Source organism: Globicephala melas, chromosome 3 (assembly GCF_963455315.2).
Source record: "Globicephala melas chromosome 3, mGloMel1.2, whole genome shotgun sequence".
Lineage (NCBI taxonomy): Eukaryota > Metazoa > Chordata > Mammalia > Artiodactyla > Delphinidae > Globicephala > Globicephala melas.
This window is the reverse complement of record NC_083316.1, coordinates 90,135,190-90,162,146: the sequence shown is the minus strand read 5'-3', so window position 1 is coordinate 90,162,146 and position 26,957 is coordinate 90,135,190. Positions and strand designations below refer to the sequence as shown.

The window sequence follows — 26,957 nt, the reverse complement described above, 5'->3', positions numbered from 1 at the left end:
GGCCTCTCCACTTGGTTGTCTCACAGGTGAATCACAGTCAGTACATCCAGAATGGCACAGATCATCTGCCCAGAGTTTTCCATCTAATTGTCTTGATGCCAACTCTCTACTACTAATCATGTTGGCCCAAAACCATAAGATTATCTCTATGTCCACCCTCACAGTTTCTTTTCTCACATCCTGGTAGTCATCGAGCCCTATTGATTTAACTTCCAACTAATCTCTCACATTCATTTACTTTTCGTCATTATTATTGCCCAAACTGTAGTTCAGACCTTTATTACTTCTTACCTAAATTGTTCAAATAATTGTCCAACAGTTTACCAGTAGTCACTCCTCACTCCAAACCATTCAACATCGGACTTTTAAGTTTAGTCATCCTGAAGCACAGCTGTGATCTCATCACTCTTCTGCTGAATAATTCTCTTATTTATCAAATAAAACTCAAAAGTCTATGTGTAATATAGAATTGGTGCCCACTGTAACTAAGAGAATCTAAAATAGCAATGATACTTAAAAATAGTTTATTTCTCTGAATATAGTCAGTCCAGAGCTGGTATGGTGATCCAGGACTTAGATTCCTTATAACTAGCTGGTCTGCTGCACATGACTTACTCTTAAGGGCATTTCATGTTCTATTATGGCTGCTGAAAATCCAGACCTCACAGTTGTGCTTCATGCAGCAGAATAGAGGAAGGACAGAAGAAGGGTTTATACACTTTTTCAGGAGACTTCCCAGAACTCTCTGAATTTTACTTATGTTTTACTGGCTGAAACCTTAGACATCTGTGCATACCTAACTGCAAGCAAGAATCTTTTAGTAAGAAAGGGAGGAGAATAGATACTGATGTAGGTAGCTTTAAGTCTACCACAGACTACCATTCAGTGCCATTTGTATGTGTCTCAACCTAACATTTCCATCTTCATTTCCTGTCTTGATTTTAAGCATTCTGTCTCTCTATGCTACATTAAGACTGTTCTTTATTTTTTCTTTCTTTGTTTCTACTTGTGTTAGGGTAAATATGAAGCAACTATAAAAAGAGGTCTCTAATTTCAGAGGCTTAAGGAAGATAGAAGTATATTTATCTGACATATGAATCCAGTGGGTCTAGGCTGACAGGATAGCTCTGCTTTTGGGGTCAGTGAGAAACTCACAACCCTCATTATCTCATAGTTGTACTGATCTGCCTAATCAAAGCCAATTCAGCATCATTTTTGTGTTCCAGTCAACTGGAAGGAAAAAAAGGTTTTATTCTAGGGAAAGTGGCCTGTCTTTAAGTTAAAGGTGACCTGAAATTTGCATATATTGTATCTCCTCACAACCTGCCAGAAAGACTGGGAAATATAGGCACTAGCTGTGTGATCATGTGACCAGGAAGAAACAGAGAAAAGATTTTGAAAGGATAATTGCCATTCTGTCACATTCTAGTTCCTGTCTTCATATCAAGGTACAGCTCAAGTGCCACTTCTGCAAAGAAGCTTTTTTGAATCTTTAACCAAAAACAGTAATTCTTATAACTAACAGTTATCCAGTGCTGAATCTATGTAAGGAACTAGACAGCGTGTTCCAGTTCATTGTTTTTCAAAATTCTGCAAATTTTGTCCTCATTTCCACAGATGGACAATTATAGCTCACACAGATTAAATGATTAAGCAAAGATTATAGCATCAGGAAGTGTTGGAATCATGACCTTCTAAACTCGACACAGGATTTTATTTCCTTTCTTTTTTTTCTTCAGTGTGTCTCCTTTATGTTACATCATTTGTGATTTGTCTCACTTCCCTCCTAGAATGTGAATTTACTGAGGCCAGGCCTGATTCCTCTCTTAGCCCACATTATATCTAGTGAAATATCTTGTATGTGGGAGGCTTTCACTAAATGTTTATTGAACAAATGAATTGTCAGCTAAAAAAAAGTTCTGAATTCACAGATAACATAAAGTCATTTGGATTGATATCCGTGCAGTCAGAAGACTTTAGTATATTTCCCTTATATGAAATTGGCATGATGACCTTAATTCATTACCTTTCCACAGGACTGTACTTATATACTTACAGTAGATTACATTTATCTTTGTGAAATCTTTTGATAGTTTGAAGAAATTAGAATGTGTGAAGTTAAGATATTTTCCTTTCAAATGCCTATATTTACTTTTTCAAGTTTCCTTTTGCTTCTTATCATGGGTTATGTTTATCATTAAATAAGTATTAATTTGTATAACCCCTATTTGTGATGGGCATGAAATAGTTAAAAAAGCTATATTTATTTCCTGTTAAATATTTATTGACATGAGCTGAGGGAGTCCAGTTAAGGTACTCAATCTCTGTACAGGAAGCTGGAAAGCATTAGCTTTCCATAATTTTAATGATTCACTACAGGCCTCAACTGCACTGAAAGATAGTTGACAAAACTAAAATTATTTATAAAATATATTCTAAGCGTAGAAATTGTATTAGATATTATTTTTACCCTGAGGCTTTACTCTGCTTTAAAAATAAAGTGATACAAATGCATTTTTCTCTATATCCATTTTCCCTTGGATATAGTGTGTGTATTTGTGTGTTTGGAGTGTGTATAGGTGTGTGTATTTGTGTGTGTGTGTGTGTGTGGCTGTGTCTTTGTGTGTTTGGAGGGGTTTCTGTGGTCGGTGGTACGGAAATCTGCTTAAACGAGATGGTTTTAATTTGATTTTCCCTATTTATGATGTTAATCATTGTTTCACATAGTTATTGGCCACATGGATTTCTTCTTTTGTCAATTACCTGTTTAAGCCTCTTCTCTATGTTTCTATTGTTTGGGAGTTCTTCATATATTCTGGTTATATTATGGATATGAGCCCTTTGTCAGTTACATGTGTTGAAAATATGTTCTTCCATTTGAAGTTTTGCCTTTTAATTCTCTTAGGATGTCTTTATATAGATATATTTACAAACAGAGGTGGTAATCAAAATGTTTAACTATTGATATAGTGTGGAGATTGATAAATCAGAATAGTGCGCACCTACTAAATATCAGGCCTATGTACAAGGATTTTAAAAAATTACAGAATCAGTTAGTGTGGCCAAAATTATACTGGAAGTGACGGGAAGTGTCAGTCAATAAAGACATTGTTGCGTTTGTTGGGTACATCCATACTACTGCATGTTAGGATCAGTTGAACTTTAATGTCTGATAAATTTAATGAAGAAAGCATGCTACAGTGTTGCATACATGGTTCTATTTACTGAAAACAGTACACATAGGTTGGTTTATATTTGTGAGCATTGAGGATACACACTGACCCATTAATCTTGGCTATTTCTAATGGGTAGAATTGGAGACGGTAGGGTTGGGATGCATCCCTGAATGTTTGGTTTGTTATAAACAGCACTGTTATGTTAATACTTTTGAAGAATCTAATTTCTAATGAAAATTAGAAAAATTTAAATGGATAAAGGGACTATCTTATTCCCATAATACTCTGTACAAATGGGAAGACTGAAGCTATTTTGGACTCTTCGCGAGGAGTAGGTCCATGTCGATCAAAGATATGTCATCCCAGATGACTGTTGAGAAAGAGTTTTCAGCCAACCTTTACCATATACATCTAACCTCATATCTCCAAGAGCAAGGTAACAGGTAGTCAAGAATGAAGTTATTCATTTCAAATGCCCAGTTCTAGCAGACTTTGTGAGTTCTAACACCTCAACTCTTCTGCTATTTTACTATACACTGCTTGAGGGCAAGGTTGTTGGTTTCACCGTTGTATCCCAGTTCCAAGGTTGGTAGCACCTGATACATAGAGATAGTCAATAAATGCTTACTGATTGAATGATTGAATAAATGCCTACTTTAGGGTGACAGTTAAAGAGCTGGTCATTTCATTAATTGTTCTTCACTGGGATATATATTTGGCTCTAGTTTACAGAGCATCATGGTTTTATCTCTGCTTATCCTGTGATCTTGTGGCACTGTGATTAATTTTACATACATCTGTCTTCCCAGTTGGACTATGAGTCACTCAGAGGCAAAATTTGATTTTTATTCGTGTTTTTTTCCTATATGCCACAGAGCAACTAATTCAGTAAGTTGTTGAAAGATGTTTTATTTTCTCAGATAACTCCTTTAAATCGTATGACTCCAACAGTTATTTTATCACATAAACAACTCATTGACTCTACTACCCATTTTCTATTCCTCTGATATCACTTTTGATTCCGTGCCATTTTAAACGCTGTGGTACATCATTATAATCACTTTACTCATTCTCTTGCATACAGCCTCAACTTTTCTCACTTCTCTTTGAAATACTTGTCTACCTTCTCTACACTTTGCCCATGGGATCCTTTCCATTCACAAGGCTTTAAATGCCATATGTGTGCTAATGACTCAAAAATTGATATATTTAGCCTGAACCTTTCCCCCAAATTCAGACTCATATCTAACTGATTACTCTGCGTCTCCATTTGGATGGCCATGGTCATCTCAAACATAACATGTCCAATACTGAACTTATTCTCTACCCTCACCTCAAATCTGCTCCTCTAGCAACCTTTCCCATCTTGGTAAACAGCAATTCTATCCTTTCCGTTACTCAGTTAATCATGACTCCTTTTTTTTTTTTTTTTCTCTCATGCCTATTTCTAATTCATTGGGCAGTCTGGTTGGAGCTAATGTCAAAATATATCCATTATCCAAACTCTTTGCTTTAATTACTTTGCTATAATTCTGATCCAAGCCAAATTACCTCTCAGCTAAGTGTATATGTGCTCTCTCCCTTGCTACCTCCCCACCCTCCAGCTCTCAACACAGCATCGGAATGATCCTGTTAAAATATAAGTTGAATTATGCCACTCATCTTATCAAAACCCGGCAATAGATTCCCATCTCATCCAAAGTTAGTATGGCTTCTTGTCACCTCTCTGACCTTACTACATACATCTTTTCTGTCTTGCCTACTTTACTTCAGCCACAGTTCGACTGATTCCACTTGCACGGAGGGAATAATGCTTTAGCTTAAATTGAACCAACACTGAAATATGTGAGGAGATAAATCAGTCTTCAACGTAATGAAGCTATGCTGGATTTTTTTCAAAGGCTACAGAGTTCTTCAATATCATGAGAATTATATTTCTCAATCCAAGAGTATGATAAGATCAATCTAGGAGACCTGTGTATGTATGTGTGTGTGTGTGTATATATATATATATATATATATATATACATACACACACATATATATACATAAATATTTTACTGATTTTTGTGTGTGTGAAACTTTCTCATTAAGGTAAAGTGCTTTTTCAGAAAATAGATACACTTAGCCACTGGATGTTTGATTAATTATTTGGAAGTGATAGCTATAATTATTGATTTTTTTTTTTCTTTTTTGGTTTAGGCCACCATTTTCAATCACAAAAGAATTCATCTTGAGACCCAACCAAACAAAAAATCCAAAAGAGGAGGAAGAACTGTTGGACATAGCTAGAAAAAACCTTATCAAATGTAAGGTAATGGCACACTATTGATTACTTTAGTATGTGAACTTTCTCTTCCAGTTGGTGGATGATTACCTGTTCTAAAATATTGAAAGAAAAAGATAAGAATACACCTTTCTTTAATCATAAGTAGGCATAGTTAAAAATACTAATGCAAATTAAAGTTAAAACTTATGACCAAATTATTCAATGTCAAATGGCTTTTTGGATGAAGATTCTTCATAAATTATTGGAGAATATAGTTGTTGGCACTAATCCAAGAGCTCACAGCAAAATATCAACGGCTGGTAAATAAATTTTTGTTTATGAAAATTACACTTTTTACTAAAAAAATGTTAACTGATATATGATGTTTCCTAAAGAGGAAAGAAAGGTCTCCTAAACATTCACTATATATGCACAGAGTACTCTGTTCTTTCTCTGTAACAAATTATTCACCTAACTTGTAGAAAATACATTCTTTAAGAATATGTCATTAATTCACAAAATTTCAAACACATATAAAAACAGAACAGAAAGTAAAATAAGTCCTTCTTTTACCTTTTCTTCATTAAATCCAGTTTAAGTTTTGACAGAGAAATAATATACATATGATTTTGCTTTAACACTAGATAACTGGTGAAATAAAAGCTGCACAAAACTGAAGCATAAATTAAGTCAACAATTTTTTTGTGGCTGTTGTTTCCCAGCATTTTGGCTCATGATTGACCATATTTAAAATTTTTTTAAAAATCCATGAAAAAAGTTGATTAGAAAAAAGAATATATTAGCTTTGCATGCAGATAGTTGCCAGCAGGTACATTCATCAGTGAGTTTCTCTTCAGTTGGCCAACTGGGGCAGCCCCAGGAATGGTCACATTAATATAAGAAGGGAAATCTTCATATCTCTTTTATGTTCACTAACCAGTCCATCCACAGTGAAGTAGCTGGAGTGCTCCAGAAAATTGGCATCAAGCTATTTTTTTCAATATGGTTACCCTTTTAAAATCAGAGATGCATTCTCTTGGTGAGGAAATGAGACAGAAATAATCCCTAGAAAGAAAGAGTGAAAATTATTTTCAGCAGACACTGATATTACTCAGAATATTAACATTCTATACATTTTAACACTAATACAGTTTACATAAAATGTCAAAAAATAAATATAATAAACGTAAAAATATACAGCTTTAAGAGCATCAGCCTCATAGAATGACTTTCAGAATAAAGAGATAATACAATAAATAAGTGAATAAATAAAAAATGAAAATAAATGATAAAATAGTAATAAATAAAATACAAATGATAGAATTAATAATAAAATATAAATAATAATATATCAATCATATATATATAAATAAATATATAGATAGATCAATAAAACAAAGAGCTGGGCTCTTGAAAGGGTAAACAAAATCAACAAACCTTTAGCCAGACTCACCAAGAAGAAAGAGAGAGGACCCAAATAAACAAATTGAGAAATGAAAGAGGAGAAATAACAACTGATACCACAGAAATACAAGAAATTCACAAGAAAATACTATGAACAGTTATATGCCAACAAAATGGACTACCTAGAAGAAATGGACAAGTTTCTAGAAACATACAGCCTACTAAAACTGAGTCAAGAAGAAACATAATTTGAAGAGACTGATCACTAGATCTGAAATATGTAATAAAAAAACTCCCTGCAAACAAAAGTCCAGGACTGGAAGGCTTCACTGGGGAATTCTGCCAAACCTACAAAGAACTTATACCTATGCTTCTCAAACTCTTCCAAAAAACTGAAGAGGAAGGAACATTCCCAAAGTCATTCTCTGAAGCCACCATCACCCTGATGCCAAAACCAGACAAAGACACTACCAAAAAAAAAAAAAAAAAAACAAGAAAATCACAGGCCAATATCTTTGGATATAGATACAAAAATCCTCAGCAAAATATTAGCAAACTGAATCCAACAACACATAAAAGGATTGTACACTATGATAAAGTTGGAGTCATCCCATAGTCACAAGGATGGTTCAGCATATGCAAATCAATCAATGTTTTAAACCACATCAACAAAAGAGAAGATAAAACAACAACATGGTCATTGCAGAAAAGCATTTGATAAAATTCAACATCCATTCCTGATAAAAACTCTCACCAAAGTGGGTATAGAGGGAGCATATCTCAGCATAATAAAAAGCCACTTATGACAAACCCACAGTCAACATAATACTCATTGGTGAAAAGCTGAAAGCCTTCTTGCTAAATTCTGGAACAAGACAAGGATGCCCACTCTTACCAATTCTATTTAACATAGTGTTGGAAGTCCTAGGCACAACAATCAGACAAGAAAAAATATCCAAATTGGAAAGGAAGAGATAAAATTGTCATTGTATGCAGATGATATGATACTCTATATAGAAAACCCTAAAGACTCCACACAAAAACGATTAGAACTGATAAATGAATTCAGCAAGGTAGCAGGATACAAGATTAACATACAGAAATCTGTTCCATTTCTTTACAGTAACAAGGAAATATCAGAAAGAGAAAGTAAAAAAAAAAAAAAAATCCCATTTAACATCATGTCAAAAAAAATACCTAGGAATAAACCTGACCTAGGAGGTGAAAGGCTTACATGCTGAGAACTATAAAACATTGATAAAGGAAATTGAAGATGATTCAAAGAAATAGAAAGATATCCAATGCTTTGGATTGGAAGAATTAATATTGTTAAAATGGCCATACTGCCCAAAGCAATCTACAGAATTAATGCTATCCCTATCAAATTACCCATGAGATTCTTCACAGAGCTAGAACTAAGAATCCTAGAATTTACATGGAACCACAAAAGACCAGAATTGCCAAAGCAATCCTGAGGAAAAAGAATAAAGCTGGAGGCATAACCCTCCCAGACTTCAGATAACACTACAAAGCTACAGTAATCAAAACAGTGTGGTATTGGCACAACAGACATATGGATCAGTGGAACAGAATAGAGAGCCCAGAAGTAAATCCACACACCTAGAGTCAATTAATCTTCAATGAAGGAGGCAATAATCTGCCATGGGCAGTCTGTTCAACAAGTGGTATTGGGAAAACTGTATAGCCACATGTAAATCAATGAAGTTACCCTCACACCATAAACAAATATAAACTCAAAATGACTTAAGGACTTAAATATAAGACATGACACCATAAAACTCCTAGAAGAGAACATTGGCAAAACATTCTCTGACATAAATTATACCAGTATTTTCTTAGGTTAGTCTCCCAAGACAATAGAAATAAAAGCAAAAATAAACAAATGGGACCTAATCAAACTTATAAGCTTTTGCACAGCAAAGCAAGCCATACACAAAATGAAAAGATAACTTGTGGACTGGGAGAAAGTATTTGCAAGTGATGCAACTGACAAGGTCTTAGTTTCCAAAATATACAAAACAGCTCATACAGCTCAATATCAAAGAAACCCCAAACAACCCAATCAAAAAATGGGCAAAAGACCTAACTAGATGTTTCTCCAAAGAAGACATACAGATGGCCAACAGGCACATGAAAAGATGCTCAACATCACTAATTGTTAGAGAAATGCAAATCCATACCATAGTGAGGTATCACCTCACACTGATCAGAATGGCCATTATCAAAAAGTCTACAAATAACAGATGCTGGAGAGGACATGGAGGAAAATGAGCCCTCCTACATTGTTGGTGGGAATGTAAATTGGTGCGGCCACTATGGAAAACAGTATGGAGGTTCCTTAAAAAACTTAAAATAGAGTTACCATATGATCCAGCAATTCTACTCCTGGGCATATATCTGGAAAAGATGAAAAGTCTAATTCAAAAAGATACATGTACCCCAATGTTCATAGCAGCACTATTTACAATAGCCAAAACATGGAAGCAACCTAAGTGTCCATTGACAGGTGAATGGATAAAGATGTGAGATATACATATATATATATATATATATATATATATAAAAGAATATTACTCATCTGTAAAAAAGAATGAAGTATTGCCATTTGCAGCAATATGGATGGATTTGGAGATTATCATACTAGGTGAAGTAAGTTAGAGAAAAATATCATATAATATCACTTACATGTGGCATCTAAAAGAATAATACAAATTAACTTATTTACAAAACAGAATCAGACACACAGACATAGAAAACAAACTTATGATTACCAAAGGGCAAAGTGTCAGGGAGGGATAAATTAGGAGTATGGGTTTAACAGATACACACTACTATATATAAAATAGATAAACAACAAGGACTTACTGTACAGCACAGGAAACTGTATTCACTGTCGTGTTATAACCTATAATGGTAAAGAATCTGAAAAAGAATATATATTTATTGATGTATATGTATAACTGAATCACTTTGCTGTATACCTGAAACTAAAACAATACTGTAAATCAACTATATTCAATAAAAACAAGTAAAATATTAATAAATTATAAATAATAAAATAAATAGAATAAATAAAATATAGATAATAAAAATAAATAAATATTAAATTTAAAAGCTGTACATTTTTGTTTGCCTCTTTTATCTTCCCCATAACAGAGGAAATTGGGTCTCAAAACCTTAGGTACTGGGAGGCATGTACATCTTCCTATGACATGGACTGAAGTAGTATATCTGGCTCAGTGCAAAGGAGAAATCCAAGATGGTATGTCCTCTAACTGAGCTCTTCTTAGTTACCCTAAGTGTTTTCTAGATTAGAAGTGAAGGCATAATTTGAGAACTTTAATGTTTAGAAATTGTGCAGGAGCCAAGGAAAATCTGCCTTTCTCTATTGAAATACCTGACAATGTTTTATTATGAAAGGTCCTTTTGTAATTTTGAATTTATGAATTTGGCTGCTCAACTTTTTAATTGCAAAATTGTTTTAAAAACTTTTGCTCAGCAGAGTCTTTATTGCTTTTTTCTAAAATTAGTAACTAATTAAAAAGTAATATAAAATGTCATTTAGTGATTTTCAATAACACTAGGCACTATACAGAAATTCGTTTCTGCATTTTATAATTCTTACTCATAAAACATTAACCAAATGGCCATTTGTTTTTCACTTGCTTTAAACAGCCATTTTACTCATTACCTTTTCATTTATCACGTATTTATGTCTCCTTTTAAACCACCCTCCAACCAATCTAAAAAAGAAATTAAAAAACATTATTTTTAAGGAAATAAAGTTTCTTCTATATTATTCTAAATTTTATGTGTATGCCTTTTAAAATGAGTTTTAGAATGTTGACCATATGAGGTCAGAGAGTATTTTCCCTTATAAATTGGGTTTTGTAGTGCTATCTGGGAGCTTTCAAGCAACAGGAAGAATAAGAATGATTTTGTATTTAACTTGCCTTTATGGCACTTCATCACAGTGCTATCCACAGCCTGACCCTATTAAATGTTTAAATGATATTGAAGTAAACAATCTCGGCTTTCCAGCAACCAGCAGCCCCTTGCTCTTCTTTGTCAATTAAACCTCAGTTTTGTTCATGAAAGCGCTTCAAAATCTTTGTACAGGCACATTCTTGGAGATATTGTGAGTCTGGTTCCAGATCACCATAATAAAGTGAATATTGTAATAAAGCAAGTCACATTAATTTTTTTGTTTCACAGTGCATGTAAAAGTTATGTTTACACTATACTGTAGTCTGTCAAATGTGCAATAGCATTATGTCTGAAAATGTACATACATTAATTAAAAAATAATGCTGTTGGAAAAGTAGCACTGATAGACTTGCTAGACGCAGGGTTGCCACAAACCCTCAATCTGTAAAAAATACAATATCTGCAAAGCATAATAAATCAAAGTGAATAAGATGAGTTATGCCTGTAATGACATGAGGTGCAGTGTTCTGTAGGGCCTTAGCGCTATATTCTTCCTTGTTCAGCTCCATTGGGCCTTATTTCCTCTGCTTTGATTTTCTAGTCTTCTACTTTTCTCTTTTATAGCACTTATCTTGAGCACTGTCTTTTGTCATCCAGTTCTGTCCTATTTCCCCACCATTATATATGTGGCCTAGTGATCTATTTTGTGTGAGGTGGAGCTCCTAGGGCATTTCTCTCTCTCCTTGCCTCTTCCCCCTCCCTGCCCTCCCCCACCTCTGTAGTCTCTCCGGCTTAGTGACTTCTGAGTAGTTGAATGTCCTACATGGCAGCTTAGAATTCCAAAGGTAGTATCTTGACAAAGAGGTAGAGGGGGCAACTGTATTGCCTTTTCTGATCTAGACTTGGAAGTCATACAGTGTCACTTCTGCCACATTCTATTAGTTAAAGCAGTCACAAGGCCTGCTCAGGTTCAAGGGGAAGGAGGCATAGACTTCATCTCTTGATGGGAGGGATGTCAAAGATATTAAAACCACAATGTGGTCTTGGTGACTGAGCAAAATAGTTAATTAGAAGACTTAATTGTAGTATGTAGAAAAGCAGCATAATTTATAAATTATACTTTTTAATATTTCAGAAGCTTTAAATATGCTTTATGCTTCCCTGGACCATGCTACCTTTGATTACGATCTGCCTGCCTTAATTTTGTTGCGGAATCAGTTTTGTATAGACTCTGTTGTGATGCATTCCTAAAGACGTACTTATACTCAGTTGAATAAAGCTGGCAAAGGTAAGTTTTAAAATAATTTTAATGTGTTTTAATTGCTACATGTAGTACATCTAACCACATGATATCTGTTTCAGGAGCTAAACAGGCCATTTGGTTTTATTACAGAATATTCTCGTTTGGTAGCTTATTTTAATCTCCTCTAAATGTGGACATTACATTATTGCTTGATATGCAGATGGAGGTAGTTGAGAAAATACAGCTTCACCAACTATGTAAGAAAATAGCATTTAATTAAAAATCAAGTTTGCACTTATTTCTGAGTATATATAGCTTTTCTCCTCTCTCTATTTTTTTTAACATCTTTATTGGAGTATAATTGCTTTACAATGGTGTTTTAGTTTCTGCTTTATAACAAAGTGAATCAGCTATACATATATCCCCATATCCCCTCCCTCTTGCATCTCCCTCCCACCCTCCCTATCCCACCCCTCTAGGTGGTCACAAAGCACCGAGCTGATCTCCCTGTGCTATGTGGCTGCTTTCCACTAGCTATCTATTTTACATTTGGCAGTGTATATATGTCAATGCCATGCTCTCACTTCATCCCAGCTTACCCTTCCCCCTCCCTGTGTTGTCAAGTCCATTCTCTACACCTGCGTCTTTATTCCTGTCCTGCCCCTAGGTTCTTCAGAACTTTTTTTTTTTTTTGATTCCATATATATGTGTTAGCATACGGTATTTGTTTTTCTCTTTCTGACTTACTTCACTGTGTATGACAGACTCTAGGTCCATCCACCTCACTACAAATTGTTTCTTTTTAAGGTTGAGTAATATTCCATTGTATATACGTGCTACATCTTCTTTATCCATTCATCTGTTGATGGACACTTAGGTTGCTTCCATGTCCTGACTCTTGTAAATACAGCTGCAATGAACATTGTGGTACATGACTCTTTTTGAATTATGGTTTTCTCAGGGTATATGCCCAGTAGTGGGAATGCTGGGTCGTATGGTAGTTCTATTTTTAGTTTTTTTAAGGAACCTCCATACTGTTCTCCATAGTGGCTGTATCAATTTACATTCCCACTAACAGTGCAAGAGGGTTCCCTTTTCTCCACACCCTCTCCAGCATTTATTGTTTGTAGATTTTTTGATGATGGCCATTCTGACCGGTGTGAGGTGATACCTCATTGTAGTTTTGATTTGCATTTCTCTAATGATTAGTGATGTTGAGCATCCTTTCATGTGTTTGTTGGCAATTTGTATATCTTCTTTGGAGAAATGTTCTCCTCTCTATTTTAAGGATTGCTAAATGCCACTTTTCCATTTAAAAATGCTGACTGATAATTCTTACATTGTTGCCCGATTTGAGAAGATGAGTTGTTCTCTCAGTATTCTATGTCATTTTAGAGCCATAAGGTGGGAAACCATGTTTATGTAGCTCATGTTTCATAAGGTCCTAGAAGACATATGGTTCTACTTCCTGTGATGATCAAGGTTGCCTGCTGCAAAATTTATTATTAGTCAAAGAAATTTAGCTTAACTAATAGTTTTATTGCAAAGAAAAGCAAGAAGAATAATTTTAAGAATAAAGAAATATATACATATGTATATATCTCAGTTGACATACGTGTATATATATCATTTGAAATTAAGTATGGTATTATTTGCAAAAATATATTTTCTCCTTATTTAATTTTGTTTATGAACTGTTAGAAAATGAGCATGAAGATATTCATGAGTCAGCCACGGCATTTTTGGAAGATATGTATTTCAGACCTTATAAATTAGGTCTAGATCTTCTCTGATATGTTTGGGGGTAAAAGACTTATGGACACCAGGCAGGATACAGAGAACACATAACAGAAATTGAACATGCAAAGAACTGATGCTTTGCTAGAAGAACAGGAGGCAAAGAGACAAGTAAAATTATAATGTCTTTTTCTTCTTTCCTCTTTATTTCCCAAACTGTTCATTATGGCGATATTTAAGAGCTTATATTTATATAATTATTTGGGGATTTCAAATTTATATATAATACAAAAAGATGGGTATATTAGTTTATGATGGAAAAAGAGTGGAGTGGAAAAACATAGAGAAAGTGGCTTTTCTTTCCTTTCCTTCTCAGCCCCTTTACTGACCTTTTTCCATTTCTTGCCTTTTATATTTCTGCCAGCGAAAAAAATGGCTATAAAATAAAGTTTTTGCCATTGCACATATTGCTTATAATTTACGTATACCATGGATTCATTGAATTTTAAAAAGGTTCCTGTATCCTCTCATCTGGATGTTTAGACTATTTGCATTGCACAATGATCAGTGCTTTAGCTATATTAGACATAATAACTTATTTAATTTTTGCAAAAGTCCTAAAAGGTAGGTGCTATTATTATCCACCATTCCACAGACTAGTAGGCATTGAGAGTCTAAGTGAATTACCCAAGATCTCAGCAGAGAAGATTTTGAAACCCACAGTCCAGTGGACTCTCAGCTATGATTCTACTCACTTACCTTGGCTCTCAGATTTACTAATTTTAATGCTTACTTTTTATTGTTCTAGATAATATAAATTAGCTAGTAGAAATCAGCATGCTTTATAAGTGCCTTTGATTTCAGGCAAGAAGCCATTTCAATTATCCTGCTTGTCTTTGTAGGAATTTCATTATATATCTAACCGTCAGTTGGAAACTTCCCTTTTGATCTTTTCTTGTTGAGAGAATGGTGTATTTAATGGTATTGCCATAAAGGCATTACTCATCTTAATACACACCATTTTGTTTCTCTTTTCACAAAGAAGTATGTAGCTCAGGGTTGGGAAGAGCCAGAAATACCTGATTCCCTAATATTACTTACTTTCCAATTTTGTGTGCATTCTTTCCTCATTGTTTTCCTCTGAGTGTAGAATCTTAACTACTGATGTCTACTTATTAAAGTATAGGAATAATATATAAGCAACAGTAGTTTTAATATATTTTATTTTATTTTTTATTAATTAATTTATTTTTGGCTGCATTGGGTCTTCGTTGCTGTGCGCGGGCTTTCTCTAGTGGTGAGCGGGGGCTACTCTTCGTTGCAGCGTGTGTGGGTTTCTCATTGCAGTGGCTTCTCTTGTTGTGGAGCATGGGCTCTAGGCACGCGGGCTTCGGTAATTGTGGCACGCATCCTCTAGAGCACAGGCTCAGTTGTTGTGGCGCACGGGCTTAGTTGCTCCACAGCATGTGGGATTCTCCCGGACCAGTGCTCGAACCCGCGTCCCCTGCATTGGCAGGCGGACTCCTGACCACTGCGCCACCAGGGAAGCCCAGTTTAATATATTTTAGATAGGAATATAAACAGTGTTCTTCAATCTTCTATAAAGAACATAAAACACATCACTAACTATTACAATGTAATACATAATAAATATTATTCAGCATTTCTATTTCACGGTTAGATAACAGAGAAATGAAGATAAGAAAAGATGAAAAGAGAAGGAAAGAAGGGGGTGAAAGAATAAAGGAAGAAAAGACAGGGTAGCAGGGAAATAAACTGACAAGCAGAAATTTACTCTAGGAGGCAAAGCTTAAGTTGTCAACCTACAGAGAGAGTATGTACACAAATGAAACATGAGGACAGATGCATAGAAAGTTCCAGAATTCCTCAGAGATAAAGACTGGCAGACTTTTCAACAAAAATCTGGTTTTTCAGAATATTACAGATGAAAGCTTTTAAAACCATTTTTCCAAGCATAGTTGTATAGAGTTTCACTTCTGGATAAAGTGAAACTCATGACCAAATTGGTGTATAATACAGCAGTTTTGCAAACTGATATGTTGATTATGTATTTTTCTCTTCAGACCCACTTTAAAATTTTAAAGTATTGCTTTCAATATCCTTCTCTGATCCCTTGCAAAATCTTAAATTATTCTTCCTCTGATGAATTTATTATTTCCAACTTTAATATTCTCTCTTAGAGTATTGCAATATTCTTTTAAATGATCTGTTGATCTCCACTTCCTGCTCATCTAACTTCAGTCTCTTGGAGAAGCATAGTACTATATCAAAGTGCTTTATACAAAGAGATCCCTTGGCATGACATAAACATTTTATTTTTATTTATTTTTAAAAGTCAATAAATGGTACATGTTTATAATTTACGGATGTATTTACAAATATTCATGGTGCATTCTTAGAATTTATTTTAATGATAGAAATTTTTGAGAAAAATATTTGGAAATCACTGCTGTAATAGAAAGTTCATGTCTTTTGATACAAAACACACAGTCCTGGGTTTGAATTCCAGTAATGCTACTTATTTGCTTAATAGTCTTGGGTGAAGCACTGAGACTTGGTAGAATCATCTTTTGAATTTAATTTTATTTTTTTACATGTAGCTCTAATAATACCCTGCACTATTGTTAAGATGTTAAGAGGATTTGCATATATGTATATCTTGATAGTGATATAATGGTAGTTATTATTATTATTTGGTCCTTTTCCGTAATCTTATGATTTAGCAATTTAGGCATTTACATTCCATTTATTTCTATAGTGTGTGGTTTTTTTTCTCATTTTCTGTGAAATCTTATATATTTTTGCAGATATTTAATTTTCTGTTGTCTATGTAAAACAGTTTTAACTATACATGTATTTTAAACTTCACAGAAGTACGATATGAAAGTGTGTATTTAGTAATGACATTGTGTGTGTGTGTGTGTGTGTGTGTGTGTGTGTTTTCATGAGGGAATGGGGACTTCAGTACAACATACTATGCACAGGCAGAATATTTCTCAAAACTATTGCAATCCACATTCAGTTATATACTGAGACAAGGCACTGTGCAATGTACTATGATACTCTTTTATTTTACTTAAAAATCCCCTTTCTATTGATTTCATGACTCACTTAAGGGGCATGATTTGCAATTTGAAAAATACTGTTCTAAAGGACATAGAACAAAATAGTATTCAGTATTGGTCATTATATGTAATGGAGAGAAGATTTATGAATTTTTTTTTTCTGAACCAGTATTTTAACCTTGATACAAATGTTTTAAAGTTATTTCAAAAGCATACAATCACAAATGAATTTGAAATTGTTTCATCAAAAGCAAATGTAATGATAAAATGGTTTATTTTCCTTATGGTTTTTAAACATTTATTGATGCAACACAAAAATGCTTTTTTCTTTCTTTTTTGACAGATTGGCTATTTGGTCTTCTTACGACTTTTTATATATTTCCTTCATGGTCACCTGAAAAGTTTTAAACAACATTTACTTAGGCTTCAACCATATTTATACGGTAGACTGTCTTTTATTTTCTACATTTATAAATATTTTATGTTATTTTGAGAAGCTCAGACTATCACTATAAAGAGTATAGGCTGTATTTTATTTTTCGTGAAAGATAATGGATGCAGTACTGAAGAGCACAGCTTCTGGGTGAGACTGCTTGGGTTTTACTTTTAAATTTCCTACTTAACTAAGCATATGAACTTGTCCGTGGCTCAGTTTTCTTATCTGTAATATCTAACTCACTGGATTTCAAGAGAGTTAAATTCATATTTTAGTAAGGTAACCCTAGTGGTGATGTAGTTGCTGGACTGGAGTAAGGAGAGAGTGGACTCAGGGGGTCCATTAGCTATGACGTTCGTACAGGCAAGAGATGTTAAAGGTATGAACTTCTAAAATGGGGATGGATAGAGTAAAATAGTTTTGAAAAGTGTTTAGGAGATAAGAAACACTGAACTTGGTGATCCCTTGGATCTAAGCTATATATAAGGGAAAGTGACAAATTCAGGATGAATCTTAAATTTTACATATTGACTAATAAGGTCAAGATAATGGTGCTCTAAACTGAGAAAATTTTGGAGAAACATTTGGACATACTGAATTTGAAGGTCACTCAGGTGTATATACCCAGTTGGAAACAGAGGTTTGGAACTAGGGAAATAAGTGAAGCCTGGGAATCACTTATTTCATGGGTATCAACATGGATCATTTGACAGTCATCACTGTTAACGTGGATGAGATAACCTGGGAATGGGAGGTGGTGGTGGGGAGAAATTTATTCTAGTAGTAGAGTCTTGGGGGACATAAACATTTAATAGATTATTGGAGTAACAGACATCAACCAGTAGAGAAGAATTAGTAGAAAAAAGAGGGAGTGATGATATAGAAAGCCAAAGAGGGGAGAGGCAAGAAGATCAACATTATCAAGAGCTGTAAAATCATTAAACAATAGGAGGTCTGAGACGGGTGATGGGTTTCTGAAGTCAGAGAGTCATTGTTCTTGGGAGCATTACCGAGTAGAAGCAAAGTTCAGATTGGAGGTAAACAAAGAGTGAAGGGAAAGTTTAAGCATAAGACAAAGGTGGTGAACTGTTTTAAAAAGCTTAGCTATGAAAGGAAGGGGAAATATGTCAATAGTTTGGATGAAAAAGTGAGGTCAAAAGAGGAGAAGTTTAATACGTTGTAGGATAAGAAATCAAGAGACTCAAGATGCAAGAAAGGGAGTAATATTTGGTGGGAAAAGCCATAGAGGAGGGGAGTAGAAGGTAATAGTGCAAATGTTTTGGATACAAGTTTTGGTAGGGTCTGAAACCAAGGCATGGCTGTAGATTGACAGTATAGGAGTTTGTGTCTACCGTATCACTTGTTTTGCTTTCTTCATTACATTATAAATCTCTTTTAACTCCTCACAGTGTTCAACATAGTGATTCATGAAATATTCAGGTAGTGGTGGCAAATATGTTTTGAAAGATTATTTGTATAAAACTTCAAGTTCTTACACTGGCTTGTTATTGTTGATATATCACAAGAACACCAACATTTTGTTTCATGTAAGGATAAAATCCTAGATATTGCCCTCTTATCACATGCTGTTAAGTGGAGCCCTACTGAGGCTACATGTTCAGCAACAGGTGGATTCCTACCTGAGGCTATTAGTTACTGCTACTACCTACCCATACAGCCATCCAATAGATGAGTGTTTATTACTAATTTTTCCATTGTGTCGGTGGACTAAAACTCAAAGATTGTTTAAAAGTTTGTAAAAAGAACAGCACAGAGATGGTTCTGTTAAATACCACATAGTCTTATGTTAAATGACATAATTGTTGCTGTTGTTAAACTATATATTTTTAAAAATCAACAACAATGACATCTTGAAAAGAATTAAATTGGAGAATGTTGGTTTAAAAGCAATGACATTGATTACAATATCAGATTATCCATTATGAATAGTATCTATTCTGACTTGATTTATTTTCAGCTGGAAGTTTCCAGGGATTGTTGTGTAGTAACTATACTTAATTGGGCATTCAACCATTATGAAATTGCTGTTCTGAATTACATAAACTCTTATGCATGAATTATTTACCTTGTAGTTTTCTATTATACCACCAGGGGTCATACATAACATTATTAATCTTCAATAGATGGGGAAATATACAGCAGTTTCAGCCTCTTGAGTACTGAATTTAATTATATTTTAATAACTAAAAGACAAATGAAATGCAGTGTGAGATGTTAATGAAATATTTCTCACAAATTATTTTTCTTACAATAACACTTTCTTTCCCTGGAGAATTATATTGCAAGTATCCAAACATCTTTTCAAATGTGCAGTGTATTCTGAAAATCATGGAAATTGTATGTAAAAGAGAACTCCTTTCTCAATCAATTTTTAGCCCTGTGGAAGACAAGAATGTAGATTCTGAGATGGTGAGTATATCCTAGCGCATGACAAATCAGATCAGATTACTATGCTTAAATAATCATGCTTGCTAATTCGGTAACATGGCTGAAGATGAATTTAGCTGCAGGGGAGAAGTGAACAGCACAGACATTAAAGTCATGTGCACATTTCCTGGACAGTAGTTAGTAGGATCAGTAGTGGGGCATCAGTATCCACCACTACTACTTTAAATGGAGTAATGCCATAATACCTTCTTCCTTATCGATTCCATCTCAGCTGATTAATTAAAAATTGCAACATAATTTAGATTGACTTTTAAATGAACATTTTAACATATTACATTTTTATTAAAGGGAGAGTGTGTAAAGTACAGGCTGTTAATGAGAGCAAGTGTAATATTTTTATGCTTCCATGATTCATATGTAATAACATTTAATATGCTATTAAAATCAACTGAAATTTTTTTAATGGTTCAAAATTGAGAAAGTAATACCTGGTATATGACGAATCTCCTTTTAATTTCTAACTTAGATATTAATGATCAACATTAGAGAAAACTATCTGTCCCAATTATATATAATTCCTTGGTATGTAATAAGCTATTATTATACAAACAGAACTCCAGTGTTCATATACCTTATAGCCTGATGTACTTCAAAAGTCAAACTTCAATCTTTGGGGCTTGTAATGCCTTTATTTCCTTTTCTCACATATATTCCAAAAGAAAGCAGTGAACACTTCAAAACCTTGATTCTTTTATTATTTTATTTTTTGTTATATATACTTATTATTTTATAATTTATAAATAGAAATGTTTTTATAATAATTTCTTAAAAAGGAGAAAAATGCATTTAATATGATGCTAGTTGGAACAACTAAGGAAATTTAAGGAAAATTCTTTTTTAAAATAATTTTGCCTGTGAGCTGCCTCACAGTTTCCCTGTGCTTCCCTTGGGCCCTTTCCACAACTATCTGAAATTTAAGTCTATAAGGAAGAACATTTAACCACATCTATTTGTGTTCTTTCTAGGAGTTAGTGTTTTCTTTTTGGCTCATAACTTGGTAAGCCATTTATATAAAGAGTGACGTATACTAAGCCATTTGAACGATTTGGTTACGCTTACTAATGAACACACATTGCTTCATGCATAAAAAGGATCTTGTTTTAAAGTTTCAAAAATGTTTTGACAATAAATATATAACCTAAGATACTGAGCAATAGAAAAAGCACTGACTTTCAAGAGGGAGGGCCTGTTCACCAATTGACTTTGTGATCCAGAGTAGGTCCATTAAGCTCTCCAAATCCCCATTTGCTTATCTTTAAAAAGATACCATTGGGTACTTCCCTGGTGGTCCAGTGGTTAAGAATCCACACTTCCACTGCAGAGGGCACAGGTTTGATCCCTGGTTGGGGAACTAAGATTCTGCATGCTGCGTGGTGCAGCCAATATATATATATATATATATATATATATATATATATATATATATATATATATATATATATATGAAGTGAAGGAATAACTTCAAAAAATAAAAAGACACGACCATAATCATTATCATCATCCTCGTCATATTTGCCCTAACTAATCTACAGAGTTGTTGTGAAGATTGCAAAAAAGCATGTGCCTTATAAATTATTAAGAGCCATGCAAACATAAATAATTATTATTGAAAAATATACTTAGGAACTCACTTTAACTTAGGCAGTTAAATGTAATAATTTTTAAGGACATGCTTATGCTGACTAATTGTGCTTAACTGTGTGTAGTTAATTGTGTTTAACTTAATATAGTGATGATTTGAGTGTTTTTCCTTTAAACAAATAAGATCCTGTGAAATCTTGACAACATGAGTGTTCCACCTTTGAGGCCGGCAACTTTCAGTGTTAATTCTGCTTCTCCTTGAATCAATCTGTTTTTGTCACTCTTGGTGCACATATACAGCAAGGAAATGGAAGTTCACTGCTTCTATACAGTTAAGATCTACCTTGGTTTGAAGTGAAAGAGGCAAGAATGTCAACACATGAAAAGAATATATCTGCTTATAATGGGACAAGTCACTAAGTCTCTGTGCTTTTTTCCACTTTTTAGAACAAAGGGGCATAGTTTCAGTCTTTTTAAGTTCTATTTCACCTCCATACATGAGATTCTATGAAGGGATTATAACAGAATTTAGCCTCTCAGACTTATTGCCCTCCTTTGTCTACTCCCATTACCCCATAATATAAAGAATATAAAAGGTAGTGTAGCCACAGTGCTGCTGAAAATGGCTGGTTCAGCTGATTCAGTGGTGGATGGCATATTTTACTGTTGTCCTCCAGTTTCAGCCCATTTTCTCCAGTACAGTTTAATCTAAGCCAGGCTCCCTAGTTCAGCTGAGTATTTACCCATTCAGTACCCATCTGTCTCAACTTCTGGGAGAAGTAAGGGTGAAGAAGAGAGAAAACTGGGACTATAAAAGATATACCTGTATTCATCCTCTCTCCCTTTATTATTCATATGCTACAGTAGAGGATTTGTGGGTTTATTCCTACAGTTCGTATCCTTCAGTAATGCTAAAGGGTCCATGACAGCATATTTTGGCCACTGTAAAATACTTTATTTTTAATATATTATAAGCATTGAAGTAGAAACATAATTTGTTTTCAAAATGCTATTATAAAATTGCTTTTATAGAAGGAATTCTGTACGATATAGGCATTAGGATACACACTATATGGGTGTTGGTTCTGTATAAGAATAGGAAATCTCCTTTCCCTGCTGCTGGGACCCATTTCTCCTTTTAATGTTCTTTCAAGCTGATCCAGACACAGGGTTTCCATTGACTTTGACAAATGGTACACTTTATTTTATTTATTTTATTTTTTTAACATCTTTATTGGAGTATAATTGCTTTACAATGGTATGTTAGTTTCAGCTTCACAACAAAAAGAATCAGTTATATATATACATATATTCCCATATCTCTTCCCGCTTGCGTCTCCCTCCCTCCCACCCTCCCTATCCCACCCCTCCAGGCAGTCACAAAGCACCGAGCTGATCTCCCTGTGCTATGCGGCTGCTTCCCACTAGCTATCTACCTTACGTTTGGTAGTGTATACATGTCCATGCCTCTTTATCGCTTTGTCACAGTTTACCCATCCCCCTCCCCATAGTCTCAAGTCCATTCTCTAGTAAGTCTGTGTCTTTATTCCTGTTTCACCCCTAGGTTTTTCATGACTTTTTTTTTTTTTTTAAATTCCATATATATGTGTTAGCATACGGTATTTGTCTCTCTCTTTCTGACTTACTTCACTCTGTATGACAGACTCTAGGTCTATCCACCTCATTACAAATAGCTCAATTTCGTCTCTTTTTATGGCTGAGTAATATTCCATTGTATATATGTGCCACATCTTCTTTATCCATTCATCCGATGATGGACACTTAGGTTGTTTCCATCTCTGGGCTATTGTAAATAGAGCTGCAATGAACATTTTGGTACATGACTCTTTTTGAATTATGGTTTTCTCAGGGTATATGCCCAGTAGTGGGATTGCTGGGTCGTATGGTAGTTCTATTTGTAGCTTTTTAAGGAACCTCCATACTGTTCTCCACAGTGGCTGTATCAATTTACATTCCCACCAACAGTGTAAGAGGGTTCCCTTTTCTCCACACCCTCTCCAGCATTTATTGTTTCTAGATTTTTTGATGATGGCCATTCTGACTGGTGTGAGATGATATCTCATTGTAGTTTTGATTTGCATTTCTCTAATGATTAGTGATGTTGAGCATTCTTTCATGTGTTTGTTGGCACTCTGTATATCTTCTTTGGAGAAATGTCTATTTAGGTCTTCTGCCCATTTTTGGATTGGGTTGTTTGTTTTTCTGTTATTAAGCTGCATGAGCTGCTTATAAATTTTGGAGATTAATCCTTTGTCAGTTGCTTCATTTGCAAATATTTTCTCCCATTCTGAGGGTTGTCTTTTGGTCTTCTTTATGGTTTCCTTTGCTGCGCAAAAGCTTTTAAGTTTCATTAGGTCCCATTTGTTTACTTTTGTTTTTATTTCCATTTCTCTAGGAGGTGGGTCAAAAAGGACCTTGCTGTGATTTATGTCATAGAGTGTTCTGCCTATGTTTTCCTCTAAGAGTTTGATAGTTTCTGGCCATACATTTAGGTCTTTAATCCATTTTGAGCTTATTTTTGTGTATGGTGTTAGGGAGTGATCTAATCTCATACTTTTACATGTAGCTGTCCAGTTTTCCCAGCACCACTTATTGAATAGGCTGTCCTTTCTCCACTGTACATTTCTGCCTCCTTTGTCAAAGATAAGGTGACCATATGTGCGTGGGTTTATCTCTGGGCTTTCTATCCTGTTCCATTGATCTATCTTTCTGTTTTTGTGCCAGTACCATACCGTCTTGATAACTGTAGCTTTGTAGTATAGTCTGAAGTCAGGGAGCCTGATTCCTCCAGTTCCTTCTTTCGTTCTCAAGATTGCTTGTGCTATTCGGGGTCTTTTGTGTTTCCATACAAATTGCAAAATTTTTTGTTCTAGTTCTGTGAAAAATGCCAGTGGTAGTTTGATAGGGATTGCATTGAATCTATAGATTGCTTTGGGTAGTAGAGTCATTTTCACAATGTTGATTCTTCCAATCCAAGAACATGGTATATCTCTCCATCTATTTGTATCATCTTTAATTTCTTTCATCAGTGTCTTATAATTTTCTGCATACAGATCTTTTGTCTCCTTAGGTAGGTTTATTCCTAGATATTTTATTCTTTTTGTTGCAATGGTAAATGGGAGTGTTTTCTTGATTTCACTTTCAGATTTTTCATCATTAGTATATAGGAATGCCAGAGATTTCTGTGCATTAATTTTGTATCCTGCCACTTTACCAAATTCATTGATTAGCTCTAGTAGTTTTCTGGTAGCATCTTTAGGGTTCTCTATGTATAGGATCATGTCATCTGCAAACAGTGACAGCTTTACTTCTTCTTTTCCGATTTGGATTCCTTTTATTTCCTTTTCTTCTCTGATTGCTGTGGCTAAAACTTCCAAAACAATGTTGAATAAGAGTGGTGAGAGTGGGCAACCTTGTCTTGTTCCTGATCTTAGTGGAAATGCTTTCAGTTTTTCACCATTGAGGATGATGTTTGCTGTGGGCTTGTCATATATGGCCTTTATTATGTTGAGGAAAGTTCCCTCTATGCCTACTTTCTGCAGGGTTTTTATCATAAATGGGTGTTGAATTTTGTCAAAAGCTTTCTCTGCATCTATTGAGATGATCATATGGTTTTTCTCCTTCAATTTGTTAATATGGTTTATCACGTTGATAGATTTGCGTATATTGAAGAATCCTTGCATTCCTGGAATAAACCCCACTTGATCATGGTGTATGATCCTTTTAATGTGCTGTTGGATTCTGTTTGCTAGTATTTTGTTGAGGATTTTTGCATCTATGTTCATCAGTGATATTGGCCTGTAGTTTTCTTTCTTTGTGACATCCTTGTCTGGTTTTGGTATCAAGGTGATGGTGGCCTCGTAGAAGGAGTTAGGGAGTGGTCCTCCCTCTGCTATATTTTGGAAGAGTTTGAGAAGGATAGGTGTTAGCTCTTCTCTAAATGTTTGATAGAATTCGCCTGTGAAGCCATCTGGTCCTGGGCTTTTCTTTGTTGGAAGATTTTTAATCACAGTTTCAATTTCAGTGCTTGTGATTGGTCTGTTCATATTTTCTATTTCTTCCTGATTCAGTCTTGGCAGGTTGTGCATTTCTAAGAATTTGTCCATTTCTTCCAGATTGTCCATTTTATTGGCATAGAGTTGCTTGTAGTAATCTCTCATGATCTCTTTTATCTCTGCAGTGTCAGTTGTTACCTCTCCTTTTGCATTTCTAATTCTATTGATTTGAGTCTTCTCCCTTTTTTTCTTGATGAGTCTGGCTAGTGGTTTATCTATTTTGTTTATCTTCTCAAAGAACCAGCTTTTAGTTTTATTGATCTTTGCTATTGTTTCCTTCATTTCTTTTTCATTTATTTCTGATCTGATTTTTATGATTTCTTTCCTTCTGCTAGCTTTGGGGTTTTTTTGTTCTTCTTTCTCTAATTGCTTGAGGTGCAAGTTTAGGTTGTTTATTCGAGATGTTTCCTGCTTCTTAAGGTGGGCTTGTATTGCTATAAACTTCCCCCTTAGAACTGCTTTTGCTGCATCCCACAGGTTTTGGGTCGTTGTGTCTCCATTGTCATTTGTTTCTAGGTATTTTTTGATTTCCTCTTTGATTTCTTCAGTGATCTCTTCATTATTAAGTAGTGTATTGTTTAGCCTCCATGTGTTTGTATTTTTTACAGATCTTTTCCTGTAATTGATATCTAGTCTCATGGCGTTGTGGTCAGAAAAGATACTTGATACAATTTCAATTTTCTTAAATTTACCAAGGCTTGATTTGTGACCTAAGATATGATCTATCCTGGAGAATGTTCCATGAGCACTTGAGAAAAATGTGTATTCTGTTGTTTTTGGATGGAGTGTCCTATAAATATCAATTAAGTCCATCTTGTTTAATGTATCATTTAAAGCTTGTGTTTCCTTATTTATTTTCATTTTGGATGATCTGTCCATGGGTGAAAGTGGGGTGTTTAAGTCCCCTACTATGAATGTGTCACTGTCGATTTCCCCTTTTATGGCTGTTAGTATTTGCCTTATGTATTGAGGTGCTCCTATGTTGGGTGCATAAATATTTACAATTGTTATATCTTCTTCTTGGATCGATCCCTTGATCATTATGTAGTGTCCTTCTTTGTCTCTTTCAATAGTCCTTATTTTAAAGTCTATTTTGTCTGATATGAGAATTGCTACTCCAGCTTTCTTTTGGCTTCCATTTGCATGGAATATCTTTTTCCATCCCCTTACTTTCAGTCTGTATGTGTCTCTAGGTCTGAAGTGGGTCTCTTGTAGACAGCATATATAAGGGTCTTGTTTTTGTATCCATTCAGCTAATCTGTGTCTTTTGGTGGGAGCATTTAGTCCATTTACATTTAAAGTAATTATCGATATGTATGTTCCTATTCCCATTTTCTAAATTGTTTTGGGTTCGTTATTGTAGGTCTTTTCCTTCTTTTGTGTTTCTTGCCTAGAGAAGATCCTTTAGCATTTGTTGTAAAGCTGGTTTGGTGGTGCTGAACTCTCTCAGCTTTTGCTTGTCTGTAAAGGTTTTAATTTCTCCATCAAATCTGAATGAGATCCTTGCTGGGTAGAGTAGTCTTGGCTGCAGG

The 26,957-nt window shown here is 34.6% G+C and overlaps 1 protein-coding gene across 1 annotated transcript in view; it reads left to right on the top strand.

The window, feature by feature from the left end:
- Positions 1 to 4,827: 4,827 nt before the first annotated feature.
- TMEM232 (transmembrane protein 232) overlaps positions 4,828 to 26,957 on the top strand; it is a 389,554-nt gene continuing 367,424 nt past the window's right edge. Inside the window, 8 exon segments of the mRNA XM_060295515.1 lie at positions 4,828 to 4,877; positions 5,379 to 5,490; positions 10,027 to 10,132; positions 11,933 to 11,995; positions 11,998 to 12,069; positions 12,072 to 12,085; positions 17,207 to 17,306; positions 19,575 to 19,729. Coding sequence (XP_060151498.1) covers positions 4,828 to 4,877; positions 5,379 to 5,490; positions 10,027 to 10,132; positions 11,933 to 11,995; positions 11,998 to 12,069; positions 12,072 to 12,085; positions 17,207 to 17,306; positions 19,575 to 19,729 — 672 coding nt within the window.